This window comes from Cuculus canorus, chromosome 4, assembly GCF_017976375.1.
Source record: "Cuculus canorus isolate bCucCan1 chromosome 4, bCucCan1.pri, whole genome shotgun sequence".
Taxonomy (NCBI): Eukaryota; Metazoa; Chordata; class Aves; order Cuculiformes; family Cuculidae; genus Cuculus; species Cuculus canorus.
This window is the reverse complement of record NC_071404.1, coordinates 48297541-48310306: the sequence shown is the minus strand read 5'-3', so window position 1 is coordinate 48310306 and position 12766 is coordinate 48297541. Positions and strand designations below refer to the sequence as shown.

At 48.3% G+C, this 12766-nt stretch overlaps 1 protein-coding gene across 1 annotated transcript; it reads left to right on the top strand.

Moving 5' to 3' along the window:
* Positions 1 to 2006: 2006 nt before the first annotated feature.
* On the top strand, positions 2007 to 11534 carry NOA1 (nitric oxide associated 1). The gene is made up of 7 exons (XM_054064310.1): positions 2007 to 2972; positions 4025 to 4189; positions 4961 to 5157; positions 6606 to 6737; positions 8919 to 9035; positions 9868 to 9985; positions 10574 to 11534. The coding sequence occupies exons 1-7, from the start codon at positions 2057 to 2059 to the stop codon at positions 10777 to 10779; spliced, it is 1851 nt and encodes a 616-aa protein (XP_053920285.1). The 5' UTR covers positions 2007 to 2056; the 3' UTR covers positions 10780 to 11534.
* Positions 11535 to 12766: the final 1232 nt, after the last annotated feature.

Sequence of the window (12766 nt, the reverse complement as noted above, 5' to 3'; positions counted from 1 at the left end):
TCCAGGCTGCCCGCGCCGCCTACCCAGGATGCACCGCGGCGGCGGCGGAAACACGTGTTCGCGCGAGGTGAAGGGAGGACGAGGAAGGGAGATGGTGGTGCTGTAGGGAGTGGAATGCTTTGATTTAAGCTGCCGCAGAGCTCAATTTCATCTGAGTTGACTGTATTTCTGGAATGTCCGACAGAACAGCCCTCTCATCGCATGTTTTCTTTTGAGCAGCGTTTATCCACTATTCGTTCTTTGGAGGTGATAGCTTCTTGCTTGTAGTGTGATCTCTGCAGAACAGATGTCTGCTTTGTGACCACCCCTACTTGCAGCTGATGCTGTGAAAAAGGCTAAACTCCATAATCAGTTCAATTTGATTAGTAGTAGGTTTTTAATGTAGCATGGGACGCACAGGGAGTTATTTCACCTTATGTGTGTCCATTGAGGCTGGTTACAGGGCTTTTATACTGGTTAAACGTACATATAGATTGCAGGTAAACATTGGTTAAACATATGTAGAACTCATCACATTGTTTAAGCACAATGTAATGAGCAGAGAACTCATTACTACATCTTATTAACCCCTTTGTATGTATATCGCAGTTCCTTTGTGTTTTCAGAATCCTTCGATGCTCGTTATCTTCTTCCTCATTGTGTCCTCTTGGTGAGCTCAGGTTCTTTCTTTTGGCCTTTTCCTCAGCTTGGAGCATCAACCAGAGATAAGTTTTTTGAAGAGATACAATATTTTATTTGTTGCTTGTAAACAAGCTAAACTGTTACAATCACATTCTTTCTTACTGCAAGCTGGCCAAGATTTGATTCTTATTATTATTGCTTAAGCTAATTCATTCATGTAACATAATGATTTATTCCTACCTTCGCAGCCTTTCCGTATCTCACATACAAGGTCGGGCAGAGCTGTCTCTAAAGCTCCAAGTTAGCAAGAGGTTTGACTGTTGTGAAGCTTGTAATAACAGAACAGCGTTTGAACAGGTCCAGAAGAGGCTGCAAGGATGATCCGAGGGCTGGAGCGCCTCTGCTATGAGGACAGGCTGAGAGAGTTGTGGTTGTTCAGCCTGGAAAAGAGAAGGCTCTGATGCCGTGAAAAGTCAAACTCAATAATCAATGCAAATTTGATTATTAGGCAGGTATTCCTTTAATAAACAGCACAGTGGTACGTGTGGGGCAATCCACTTAACATGTCCAACTATTGAGACTGGTTACATGACTTTTATACTGGTTAAACATACATGTTCATATAGATTCTGGGAAATACCGGTTAAACATACGTATCCATATATATTCCTGGAAAAAATCCATTGTTTTTTCCAGGAACTTATTATCATAGTTTACCACCCACTCTTGCATGCACATCACAGTTTCTTTGTGCCTTCAGAAGCCTCTTATTATCTTGTCTCCTTCCTCACTGTGTCTTCTTGGTGAGCTCAGGCCTCTCCTTTGTTCCTGCTGCAGAAGTGTCCTTTCAATACTTGATTTGTTTTCTGTTTCAACTAGTATACAAGCTAAACTCCTGTTACAAGCACATGCTTTATATGTGATTTGATTCTTATTATTATTACTCAGGCTAATTCATTCCTTTGACATAATGACTTATTCCTTTTTGCAGCGCCGAGGAGGACACGGTATAGTGGCAAACAGGTATGGTTGCACTCAGTGATTTCAGAAGTCTTTTCCACCCTGGTGATTCTACGGTTCTATGAGGAGACCTTAAAGTGGACTTCTAGTACTTGAAGGGGCTACAAGAAAGCTAGGGAGGGACTTTTTACAAAGGCTTGTAGTGATAGGACTGGGGACAACGTATATGAACTGGAGAAGGCGCATCCTCGTCCCGCCCGCCGTGTGGCCGCGCCCCTTACATGACCGTGCCCCCTTCACGGTCATGCCCCGTTGGACACGCCCACTTCTCTGACTACGCCCATTGCTGGGGCGCATCACGTGACCACGCCAGCCACGTTGGACGTATCCCTTGCGATGACGCCTCTTTGTTGGCCCCGCCCCGCCGTGGTCCCGCCCCTTCCCGCGAGCGCACCGCGGTCGCGGCGGCCCCGCCATGCTCCGCCTGGTCCCGGCGCTGCTGTGCCGCCTGCCCCGCGCCCGGCCCTGCGCCTCGGTGTTGCGGCGTGGGACGGCGGCGGCAGCCGGCGGTGAGGAAGAGCAGTTCGTATTCCCCGAGTACGAGCCGGAGCCGGGTGAGGCGGCGGCGGCGGTGGCGGCGGCAGCTCGCCCCCGGCGGCAGCGGCAGCGGGAACCGGCTGAGGAGCGAGCCCCGATGGGGTATCCCGACCCGTCGCTGCCTCCGAGCGGCGTGAGCTGCTCGGGTTGCGGGGCCGAGCTGCAGTGCCGCGACGCTGACGCGCCGGGCTTCGTGCCGGCGGAGAAGTACCGGGAGCTTGGAACGGGGCTGCGGGGCGCCCGGTGCCAGCGATGCTGGGTACTCGCCCACTACGGGCGCGCCCTGCGGCTGCGCCTGCCGCCAGAGCGACACCGGCACGTGGTGAGCGCCGCCCTGCGCCGCCCGACGCCCCACGGCCGCGGCTCCCTTCTGCTCTACCTGCTCGACGTCCTGGAGCTGCCCGACCCGGTGCTGCCGCAGCTGCCCGCGCTGCTCGGGCCCGGCGTGCCCGTGGCGGGGCTGCTAGTGGTGGGCAACAAGGTGGACCTGCTGCCCGCCGACAGCCCCGGCTACCTGGGGCGGCTGCGGGAGCGCGTGGCGGAGGCCTGCGAGCAGGCCGGGCTGCGCCAGGCTCCGCTGGTAGACGTGCGCCTCGTGAGCGCCAAGACGGGCTATGGGCTGGAGGGGCTGGTCAGCCGGCTGCTGCGCTCCTGGAGGTGCGCTGGGGACGTCTACTTGCTGGGAGCCACCAACTCGGGCAAATCCACACTCTTCAACATCCTGCTGCGCTCAGACTACTGCAAGTCCCGTGCCCCTGATGTTGTCGACAGGGCCACCGTCTCCTCTTGGCCAGGTCAGGGTGGCTGCTCTTCCCATTGCTGTGAGTGTTCATAGAATAGTTTGGGTTGGAAGGGACCTTAAAGATCATCCAGTTCCAACCCCCCTGCCACGGGCAAGGACATCCCACTAGATCAGAGTGCCCAAGGCCCCATCCAACCTGGCCTTGAATACCTGCAGGGATGCGGCACTTCAGAGATTGTTTTGAGTTGGAAGGGACCTTAAAGATCATCTAATTTCAACCTCTGTGCCATGGGCAGGGACACCTCCCACTAGATCAGGCTGCCCAAGGGTCATTCCAGCCTGGCCTTGAATGCTCCCAGAGGTGGGGCATCATTCAGAGGCCAGCTAGATCCTGGCCTTGTGCAAGGCTGCCCTCAGCCACCCCTGGAGCTCAGGGACGTGTCATGGAACAGGTGCCTACCATCTGGAAGCACTGCTATTGGGGACGGTGAGCTCTGTTGTAGGTGCCCACCATCTGGAAGTATTGCCTTTGGAGATGGTGAGTTCCATTGTGAGTGTCCACCATATGGAAGCATTGCTGTTGTGGGCAGTGAGCTCCAGTGCTGCACCATCCTTCAAATCATCACCTGTCTCAGGGGTGGGAGAGTGCTGTGCATCTCTTGCAGGGGGCTGGTAAACCAGAGCTGGCCCGTATGCTCCCCTGCCAGCCGAGATGGTGTGTGATCTGTGTGCCTCACCGTGTCTGTGTCCGTGAGGGATGCCCTCCAGCCTAGAGAGAGGCTGGGCAGTGAACAGGTGGGCACCTGTAAAACAATCGTAGGCCAATCCAAGCTGCCTGGAGGTGGAACTTGGCTGGGGTGCATTAAGTCAGTCTTGGCGCTGCTTGATGCTGAGGCCCTTTTCATCAAACCGTAGGTGAGGGCAGATTTCAAGCGATGGCTGCTTCATATCTGCCACTCTGGCCGTGGAGGGGAGTATTTCATGGGAGCAGCTGTGTAGTTCCACTTTCAATTTTGCATGACCGGGTTTCACTCAAAAATTGGGGAGGCACTTTATTTTTTCTCTTGATCCTCAGAGCTTAAATGTGCCTTCTGTTTTTTCCAGGAACAACACTGAACCTCTTGAAATTTCCAATTATTAATCCTACATGTGACAGGATATTCCGAAGGCAGGAGAGGCTGAAAGAGGAGGCAGCAAAAACAGAAGATCAACTAAGCGATGAAGAAAGAAAGGACCTTAATCACCTTAAAAAGCAAGGTTACTTAGTGGGTGAGTGTTGACTGTGTAAAGGTTCTGTCACGATGAAAATGCTGCTTTACACAAAGGACTGCTAACTACTTAATTTGCTGTAGAATCCAGCTGGTTTTGGCCAGTAATTTCTTCCCACTCTCAAGGAACTCTTTTCTATTTAATTATGGGAAGAATTTTAGTAGCAATAAAAAAATTCAAGCTTGCATACAAGTTATTTTGACCAGTTTTTTGTCCCCGAGTGGTGGATGCAAGACCTTTAGCTCCTCTGTAAGTTGCATCCTTAGTATTTCTTTTGCATGCTTATTTTTCAGCTGTTATAGTAGCATTGCAGAAGTTTCCTCTATGCAGTGCCCCTCCCATCAGCATCTGCTGACCTAGTTCAGATATCTTAGTAGTTTAGAATGATAGTGTATTATAGGCCATCTCTCATTCCCAAAGGAAGAAAACAAGTTTCATTTTAAAATAATTGTGTTTTGGCTGCAGGCTACAGTGATTGTATATCATTTTAGTATGTATCCAAAAGAGAAAGTTTTTTATAGCCTGCTTTTGTGTAAAACGGAGGTGATGAGGTATCTTGTCATCTGGTCCTTGCTAAGGTTGTAGGGTATTGTAGAATGAATTTCTTAACATCTTGGATTTTGAGCACACAAATTTTTAGCCAGGTAGCATCTTTCTCACCTTTTTATGATCAGTGTGCATCTCTTTTAAGCAAGAGAAGGGACAGATGTCCAATTGAAGGAAAACCAATTTAATAAATTAATTACCGGGAAATCTTTCATTTTAATCCAGGAAGAGTTGGGAGAACGTTTCAACGGCAGAAGACTATCCCTGTAATTGACTTTGACCCTGACATGCTCTCATACAGTGTAGATGAAGATCCCAGAGATTCCCCTAGGAAGTCTGAGGAAAGGGAAGAGTTCACATACAACGAAGTGAAGGATGCACGCTGGTGTTTTGACACTCCAGGGATTGTAAAGGAAAACTGTGTAGGTACTCAGTGGTGCTGTATTTCGGGAGGCCAGGGTTTGGGAGGACTGTTCTGCCTTAGCTATGCATGTGGGAGGGTATTTCTGCTTTAGTCCTGGGATTAGGATCTGTTTGGTTTGGGCAATTGTGTTAAAATGTGATTTGTATTTACTTGGGAAGGGTTCATTGTGTTGACACTGTTGCATTTCTGAATAGCGCATGCTGCGATCTTTGCAAAGGAGCTGTATGACAGCGTCAGCAAACTTTCGTAACCTCCGAATGAAGGGAAGTAAGCAGTAATGCTGTCAGCAAGTTTATACCAGCATCACCCAAAGAACTTCACCCCTTTTTAGCTCTGCCGGCCTACTGAAAAAGGTGGAGCTTAGGAGGATAACCAGTGTTGTGTGACTGAAGCAAATCTCCTGCATTCTCCTGCAGCTGATGGCATCTGCAGAGTTCTGTTAATAGCTCCAATACCTCAGGCCTACCTCAATGTTTCGGTAGAGCAATGGCTCTGAAGCCGGTGCTGGTGTACTGCACTTGTCCAAAAAAGTTGTGGTTTGGTTTTTGATTGCTTTGATATCAGAGCAGAGCTACAGGTCGTCATTTGGGAAGATTAGAAAGTACAAGAAAACACGAAAGTTAGGAAGAGAAGGAGACTGCACAGATCGAATGCAGGTGCTGCTTTCGTGAACACTAGAAAACCACTGGCTTTGTGGTTGTAGATATGTTTGCCAGATTGTAACCCACTTTACTATGGCACTTTGCTCTCTAATAGCTGGTTAGTGTCTGGTGTAAAGGCAGTCTTCAGCTTAGAGACCTGATTTGGTACCTGGAGATTGGATATGTTCTTCTTTTCTTCTGGAGCTGAATAAGCGTGGAAAACAAGTGGGCTTCCCTGCATCCAGAAATAGTTGCTCCTGTTTCTGATTTTGATTATCCTTGGAGCCTTTGGAGGACTACATGCCAAGTTTCAGATAAAATTTTGTTTCTGTGGTCAGTGTTCAGCCTGGCTGGAGGACAAGCAGATAATCTATGTGGCAGATGTTGACAGGAGAGATTTCTAGTTACCACCAGGTTTGGAGTTTGTTTGTTTGGTTTTTTTATTTTGGAAGAAGAGGAAGATAAAGTGGCTGTCATCATGTGACAGAATTACATCTTTGTCCTTACTCCTTGGAGATTTGGTTTAGCTGCTGCCTTGGGACTCCTTCCAAAGCCAAACTTCTGGAAGGCATAGAAAAGAGTTGCTGATAACTCCCAAATTTTGCTTTAAGGATTGCCAAACACATCAGAAAACCTTTGGTTAGCCAGGCAAAGCCTCCAGTTCTTTTGGAATCAGAGTTGAAGGCTGCCCTGACTTTCAAGCTAAAGATCATCTGCTTGTCTAGCAACATAATACCAGCATTAATTTTGTTGTCCTTATTGAAACATCTGGAATGAGTTAAAACAGTGCAATTTTATTTTGCAGGTTTTAAATCTCCTCACAGAGAAAGAAGTAAAGCTGGTTTTGCCAACACATGCCATCGTTCCACGGACTTTCATTCTCAAGCCAGGAATGGTCTTGTTTTTAGCAGCCTTGGGGCGTGTAGACTACTTAGAGGTAAGGGAAGGAAGGATTTTGTAAGTAGCTGCTTCATCTCTTATTATAGTACCAGTTGATAAAAGGTCTTCTGGATATCTTTCCCAAACCCTTTTTTGCTGCTTTTGAGGTGATGAATCTGTTAATAAAGCACTACATGAAGTCGAAGTGCCTTGAAATGGGAACTTGCAGTTGAAAGGTTTGATTCTTGTTACCAGTGTGCAGTATTTCATATTGTTTCATTCACAATGGTAACTGCTCTTGAATCCTGACAAAGGCCTTCAGCTTGATGTGCTTCCCAGAATGTACAAAGCCACAAGGGAGGGAGGAAAGAAGGGAAGTGGCAAAATTAACTGGGAAAATAGGTGATTTTCCTAATTTCTGTGTTCTGTGGAAGCCATCTTCCAAGAGAGAAAAGCATAGGCGTTTTTCTTTCCTCACACAGACCTCTTTGAAGAATTTTTCCAAGGAAAAGGCTAAATGTACATGTAGTTACTTCCTATAAAAATATTTTTTCAAAATCCTGTGTGTCATCTCCCCTGCCACGTATTTCTTCCATTTATTAAAAATTTCATGCCATACGCCTTTATGGAGTCATGTGGAGCTGACCTCCCATGATGTTTTTTTAGAAGGGGTCCTTTCTTCTAGATATGGGTCTAGCACTTATGATAATGCCTTTCTCAGTAATTTCCCCCATTTTGGGAAGGGTGTGCATGACTATTTCTTTTTTTCAGTCAGCTTTCCAAGATCACCACAGAAATGTTGAATTGGTACTTTGCTGAAGGCACTCTTGACTTAGTGAAAGAAAGCCCGAAAGGTGAAGGGAACACTATTTTGTAAGTGCTAGTGTGCCAGTGTGGCAGGAGAGCTCCATCATAGTTAAGGTGAGAATCCAAAGCCCAAGCACAAAAACCAGCTGGGTGGTACAGAGATAAAATGCCTCACTCAGAAAAAAATGCTGCTGGTGAGGAGAACAACCCAGCAGAAGAAGAATGTCTTTACCCATACTGTCTTGGGTGAAGCGCTCATAAAGTGACTAGCCATGTTGGTTTGGTGCTATTGGGGACTTCAGAAAGCACCTGAATTTGCGTCTCTGACAAAGTACCACAGCAACGGGTGGTGATGTCTTGCTGGCAGTAACCACCCTCTGCTGAAATGCTGGGAGACCAGGCCAGCCTGTGAGCAAGGATGAGGCCTCTCACGTGATGAAGAGGACAGGGCAGGCAGTCTGGCTACAGGACTGCCCGAGAGGTTGTTTTGTCACGAGGGATGATTTTTGTTCTTGGGAGTTGTGGAGAATGTGACTGGTGTTGGCAGTCTGGGGAACCTGAGGTCAGGGTAAAGACGTGTCTCAGCAGCTCTGGATGAGAGAGGGTCAGGCTTAGAGATGTGACTGATGCAGCAGGGTTGGCAGTTAGGCTTTGTGCTGTGTGCCTGTTTTCCATGTAATAGTACTCCTTGCAAGCTCAGCTGGGCACATTTGGGTGCTAGAGATTCTCAGTATCTGTCTTGCATATCTGCATCCTCCAGAGACCTTGAAGGAAGGCGGTTGTGCTCAGACAATGATGGAGGAGCCCCTGCCTCAGATTACATTTGTGAGGAACTTGGAGGAATTGCTGCACTTGGGTTTGCTTATTTCAGGCTGCTAGCAGTGTTTTGTAAAGGTCTTTCTCCTCTGTAACCTTGTTTGCTTGAATTGCAAGTTACAAGAGCGGCTGCTGAAATTGCTCCACATTCTGGCTTGGCATAATTTCAGAGCAGCTTGGAATCAAGTATGATTTGATGCAAGATGCACATTAGAAATGTAAAGTGATAGGAGAAGGAGCACCAGCCAGGAGATGTCCATCACTTCTCATGCTAAATAACCACACTGAGTTTGGTTTTGGGAGTTAAACTTGAGCAAAGTTATCTCTTGGATTATTTGCCTGAGCTGAACATATGTGGTGGCAGGGGAGATGGTATTGAGGTGCTTTGAGGCCAGGATAGTGAAGCCATGGATGCTTCTTTCCTTGAAGCTCAGCTCCCCCGTTTATATAAACCCTTGCTGCTCTGCAGTGATAGGGACCAGGACCCTGCCTTGAACAAGGAGGAGACATCAGTTAAATGGATTTTCAACATGCAAGAAAGAAACAGAACAGGAGAGAGCAGTTCAGGTTTGCTTTTCTATTATTGTAGGTGACATCCTTGTGTTATTTATTTCAGGGAGAAAAGCCTGCCTGGTTTTCTGTCATGGCTTCTAACCAGTTGCCAGTCCACATTTCTACCCTGAGTAACGCAGATGCCATCTACGAGAAACATGCTGACCAGGGCTTACTAAAGGTAAGAAGAGGTGCTGTCCTGGGCTCTTGGTTGCAGCTGGGCAGGCCACTCTGCCTGGTGATCTGCCCTGGCTGGGGCACTGCTGAAAGGGAAAAGGAGCAGACATCAGAAATTTGGGGCTTCTGCAGCAGCAGAGTGAAGATTTGTGGTGTGGAACAATCTTGCACAGACTGCATGGCTGCAGCTGTGTTAGGAGAGAGCATCCGAGAGGATGCATTTCACCAAAGCTTCCGTTTCTAGCGTTCAGGCAAATAAGGTCTGTGGCGCTCTGCACTCTAATGCTTGACTTTTATAGAACAACCTTAAAGTGCAGGCAGTAGTGTGGATATTTTCCATGGCAAACTTCATACCTGGAGTTTCAGAACAGATTTGAGTTGAAAAGCATACCTTTCTTAGTCTTTCCCAGCTGCATCCTCTGCACATCGTTGCGCATTTTGGTCTTTTTCTTTGGTATTGCCACATACTGTATAGCATTTGCAGACTGAGGGGGGACAGGGCAAGCTGTCCTTGTCCTGGCAGCTCATTCCTGTGCATATTGAGAACAAGTGCTGTCAATCACATCAAGGCAGCTGGCTTGAGCCATCAGCTGGGTCCTGTAGTGTGCAGTACGCCTTTGCTTACCTCTGAGCTCTGACTGGGTTGCTCTGGAATGTGATCCTGATTCTCCTCTTGGCAAACCTGAATAAAGTCCTGTAGGGTGTTAAAGCCAGCTCTTATTTGGCTAAAAACGGTCTAATATCTTTATTCGCACTTGTGCCTTGCTCACTGGTTTAAGGTAAAGTGCTGAAACATTGCTTGACTATTACATCTTTTCTCCATGTTTTGATGTTAGGTTCCCATGGGTGGGGAAGAGCGAATGAAAGAGTTTCCCCCGCTTGTTCCTCAGGATATTACACTGAAAGGGATTGGCACCACCGAAGCAGTCGCGGATATCAAGCTTTCCTCTGCAGGTACTTTAATATTTCTTCATTAGTTTGCTTTGTGGGGTCTGCATCCTAGAAACACTGATGGGAAGAAGTCTCTGAAGGGATAAAGCTGTATTTCCTGCTTAGAGCAGGACTGTCACCAACACAAAATCAGGCCAGCTGTGACTCTGTCGGGCTGAGGCTTGGCAGCCTGCAAGAATGGAGATCGACAGCCGTGTTTGTACAGGGTGACCACATTGGAATACTTTATGCTCTGGCAGCCATACAAGTTGCACAGCATCAGAAGTGGCTGTGACGCTGTCTGCTGTCCAGGTGTGAGGAGGAGGAGGGCCATAGATTGGAAAGCTTTATTATTGTGGTTTTGGTAGTTCAGACCATGTCTCTGAAGTTCACTAGGAAAGAGCTATGTCTGGGGAAGAGTAAGATGTAGCTTTAGGTGCTGCTTTCCGTTAGGAAAGGGCTGGATATTACCTTTGTGCTTGGTTTCTCAAAGAAATTGCACCTGGGTCACTCGAGTTCTTAGCCAACACAAGGGGCACTAAGTTTGCGTCAAAACCCTTGTTCTCACACTAGTGACTCGTCTCACTGACTATTTTTTTTTTGGCTGTGCAGGCTGGGTGGCAGTGACGGCTCATGCAGAAGAGAAACTATTGCTCCGAGCCTATACTCCCAAGGGCACGGCACTGGTGGTGCGAGAGCCTCCACTTTTGCCGTATATCAGTGCCATCAGAGGGGCCCGAATTGCAGGCACTGCTGCCTATAGGACTAAGAAGCCTCCATCCCTTGTGGAAAACCTGAAAACCAGGGGGAGGAGGTAGCACTTCTCATCACCTGAGCAAGACAGAACAACTTCTGGAGAACCTTGTTGCTTACTCATACTTGAGAGAGAGACCTTGGACTCCTTTTTAAATGCACATAGGCACATCTTTAAAACCAGGCCTGCAGGGACATAAAGCGCGTGATTCTGTTCCCCACAAGCCCCGGTGCATCTACTGATCTGCAGGCATTTTGAATGAGCTGAGTGGCTGGTACCTGGCTGTGAGAGGTGGAAGAGCTTCTCCCTGGGACCTGCCAGTAGCTGTGAGCAAATCCTTTTGCCTGTTCCCTCTTGAAATACAGGATGGAAACTCACCTGCCTGCCCTGGGCTGGCTTTGCTGCTCATAAAGCAGTAGGTCTCCTCTTGCAGACATGCTCCCACAGGTCAGAAACCATCACCTTGTTCTTGGAGGCTTTATGGTGTTTCCAGAGCTGAAGGAGGTGGAGGGAGTGGGGAGGAGCCAGGGAGAATGCTCCAGTGTGGGTACGAGCCACCTACTAGCTAATAGGAATTCAACATCGACCAAAAATCTCGTCCTTTCAGTCCTTCAGCATCTGGGGCAGGTGAAGGGAGTGCAACACTCTGCTTTTAGACACAGGAAAGGTGAACTAATGAAAAGTAGGCCTGTTCATGTGCCTGAAGAGGAAGCTTTTTCAACTCACTGCTTTGGTTTGGTTTCTGTAGCTTGTGTAAAGGTTTCTGAAATTGAGGGTTGAGAATAAACAACAACCCAAAGGCGTTTACTCTTTTGTATCCTTTTCAAGTCACTGGCAATGCTCTCTGGTGTGGGCATAAGCATCCTGCTAACTACAGAAAAGCTCCAGCAGGAAGGGTCATGTTGGAGAGAATGTATCATGCCAGGTTTGGCCACTAAAGAGAGGTGAGGCTGCTGCAGCTCTATTTTGCCAGGTCCAACCACTACTGAGGCTGCAGATGCATTCCCACTAGGCACAGGGCGTGCATACACACCCTGTACATGCACATCTGGCCCCACAGACAGGCGCAGCACTTAATGCAAACCTAGACAGTACCAATGGCCTCTATGCACACAGGCATGCACATGGTGGATCCCTCAAGCTGCTGGGCTAGAGACTCTGTGATCCCACTTCCCCACTTGCTGGCACCTGCAGATATGAGCCCCTGAGGGTGCAGCCATGCTCCATGTGCTGGTACAGCCAGTATTCTCACACACAACTGTCCAGGATCCCCCTGATCCCATAGCCTTGTGCTCTCACTGCTAGAGCCCTCCAGGTGCTCTGATGCCCTGAGCTGTCCCATAGAGACTACCACACCCCTTTTCTCCCAACCCATTTTGCCTGTTCTTCAGTTACTCCAGCTTGTTCTTCACTAGAACTAGATGGCGCACCTGTCCTCACTTCAGTGGCTGCACCATGGATGCACAGCTCCTCTGACCCAGGGTCTGATACCAGTTGCTGCCCTTAAATCCCCGTATGCATGTGCAGACGCACAATCCAGAGACCTCACCCAGGAAAGTTAGAAATTTAATAAAGATACAAGATAGATAGTGTTGGCCAGTTGAAGGACAAGGCCAGACAGATGCACTGACTAGCCAACTATTTATACAAAGCCCTCTTTATCCCCTTACTCCTCTATTTTGCACATTTGTTCCCCAAATCACTTAAATCCCTCCCTTTTCCCGCCTTTGATTCCTCCTAGACGAATCCAGTGCAGTCTCAAAATGTTCTTCCCTGCATCTCATGACGTGTCCCACACCTCTAGACAGCTATACCCCTTAGCCCAAACGGTGACCTGTGGAGCTCCATGACACACGTTTGAGGTTTGAGGCACGTCTGGAGGTCATCTGGTCCAAACCCTCTGCTCAAGCAGGGCCACCTAAAGCAGGCTGCCCAGTACCGTGTCCAGGCAGCTTTTGAGTATCTCCAAGGATGGAGACTCCACAACCTCCCTGGGCAGCTTGTGCCAGTACTCAGTCACCCTCACGGGGAGAAAGTGTTTCTTGACGCTC

Bases quoted from the DNA above. Each gene is read 5' to 3' on its own strand.
- NOA1 (XM_054064310.1), top strand. From the start codon at position 2,057: ATGCTCCGCCTGGTCCCGGCGCTGCTGTGCCGCCTGCCCCGCGCCCGG. The intron at 2,973-4,024 runs GTCAGGGTGGCT...TGTTTTTTCCAG, and splicing joins CACCGTCTCCTCTTGGCCAG to GAACAACACTGAACCTCTTG. The intron at 9,036-9,867 runs GTAAGAAGAGGT...TTTTGATGTTAG, and splicing joins CTGACCAGGGCTTACTAAAG to GTTCCCATGGGTGGGGAAGA.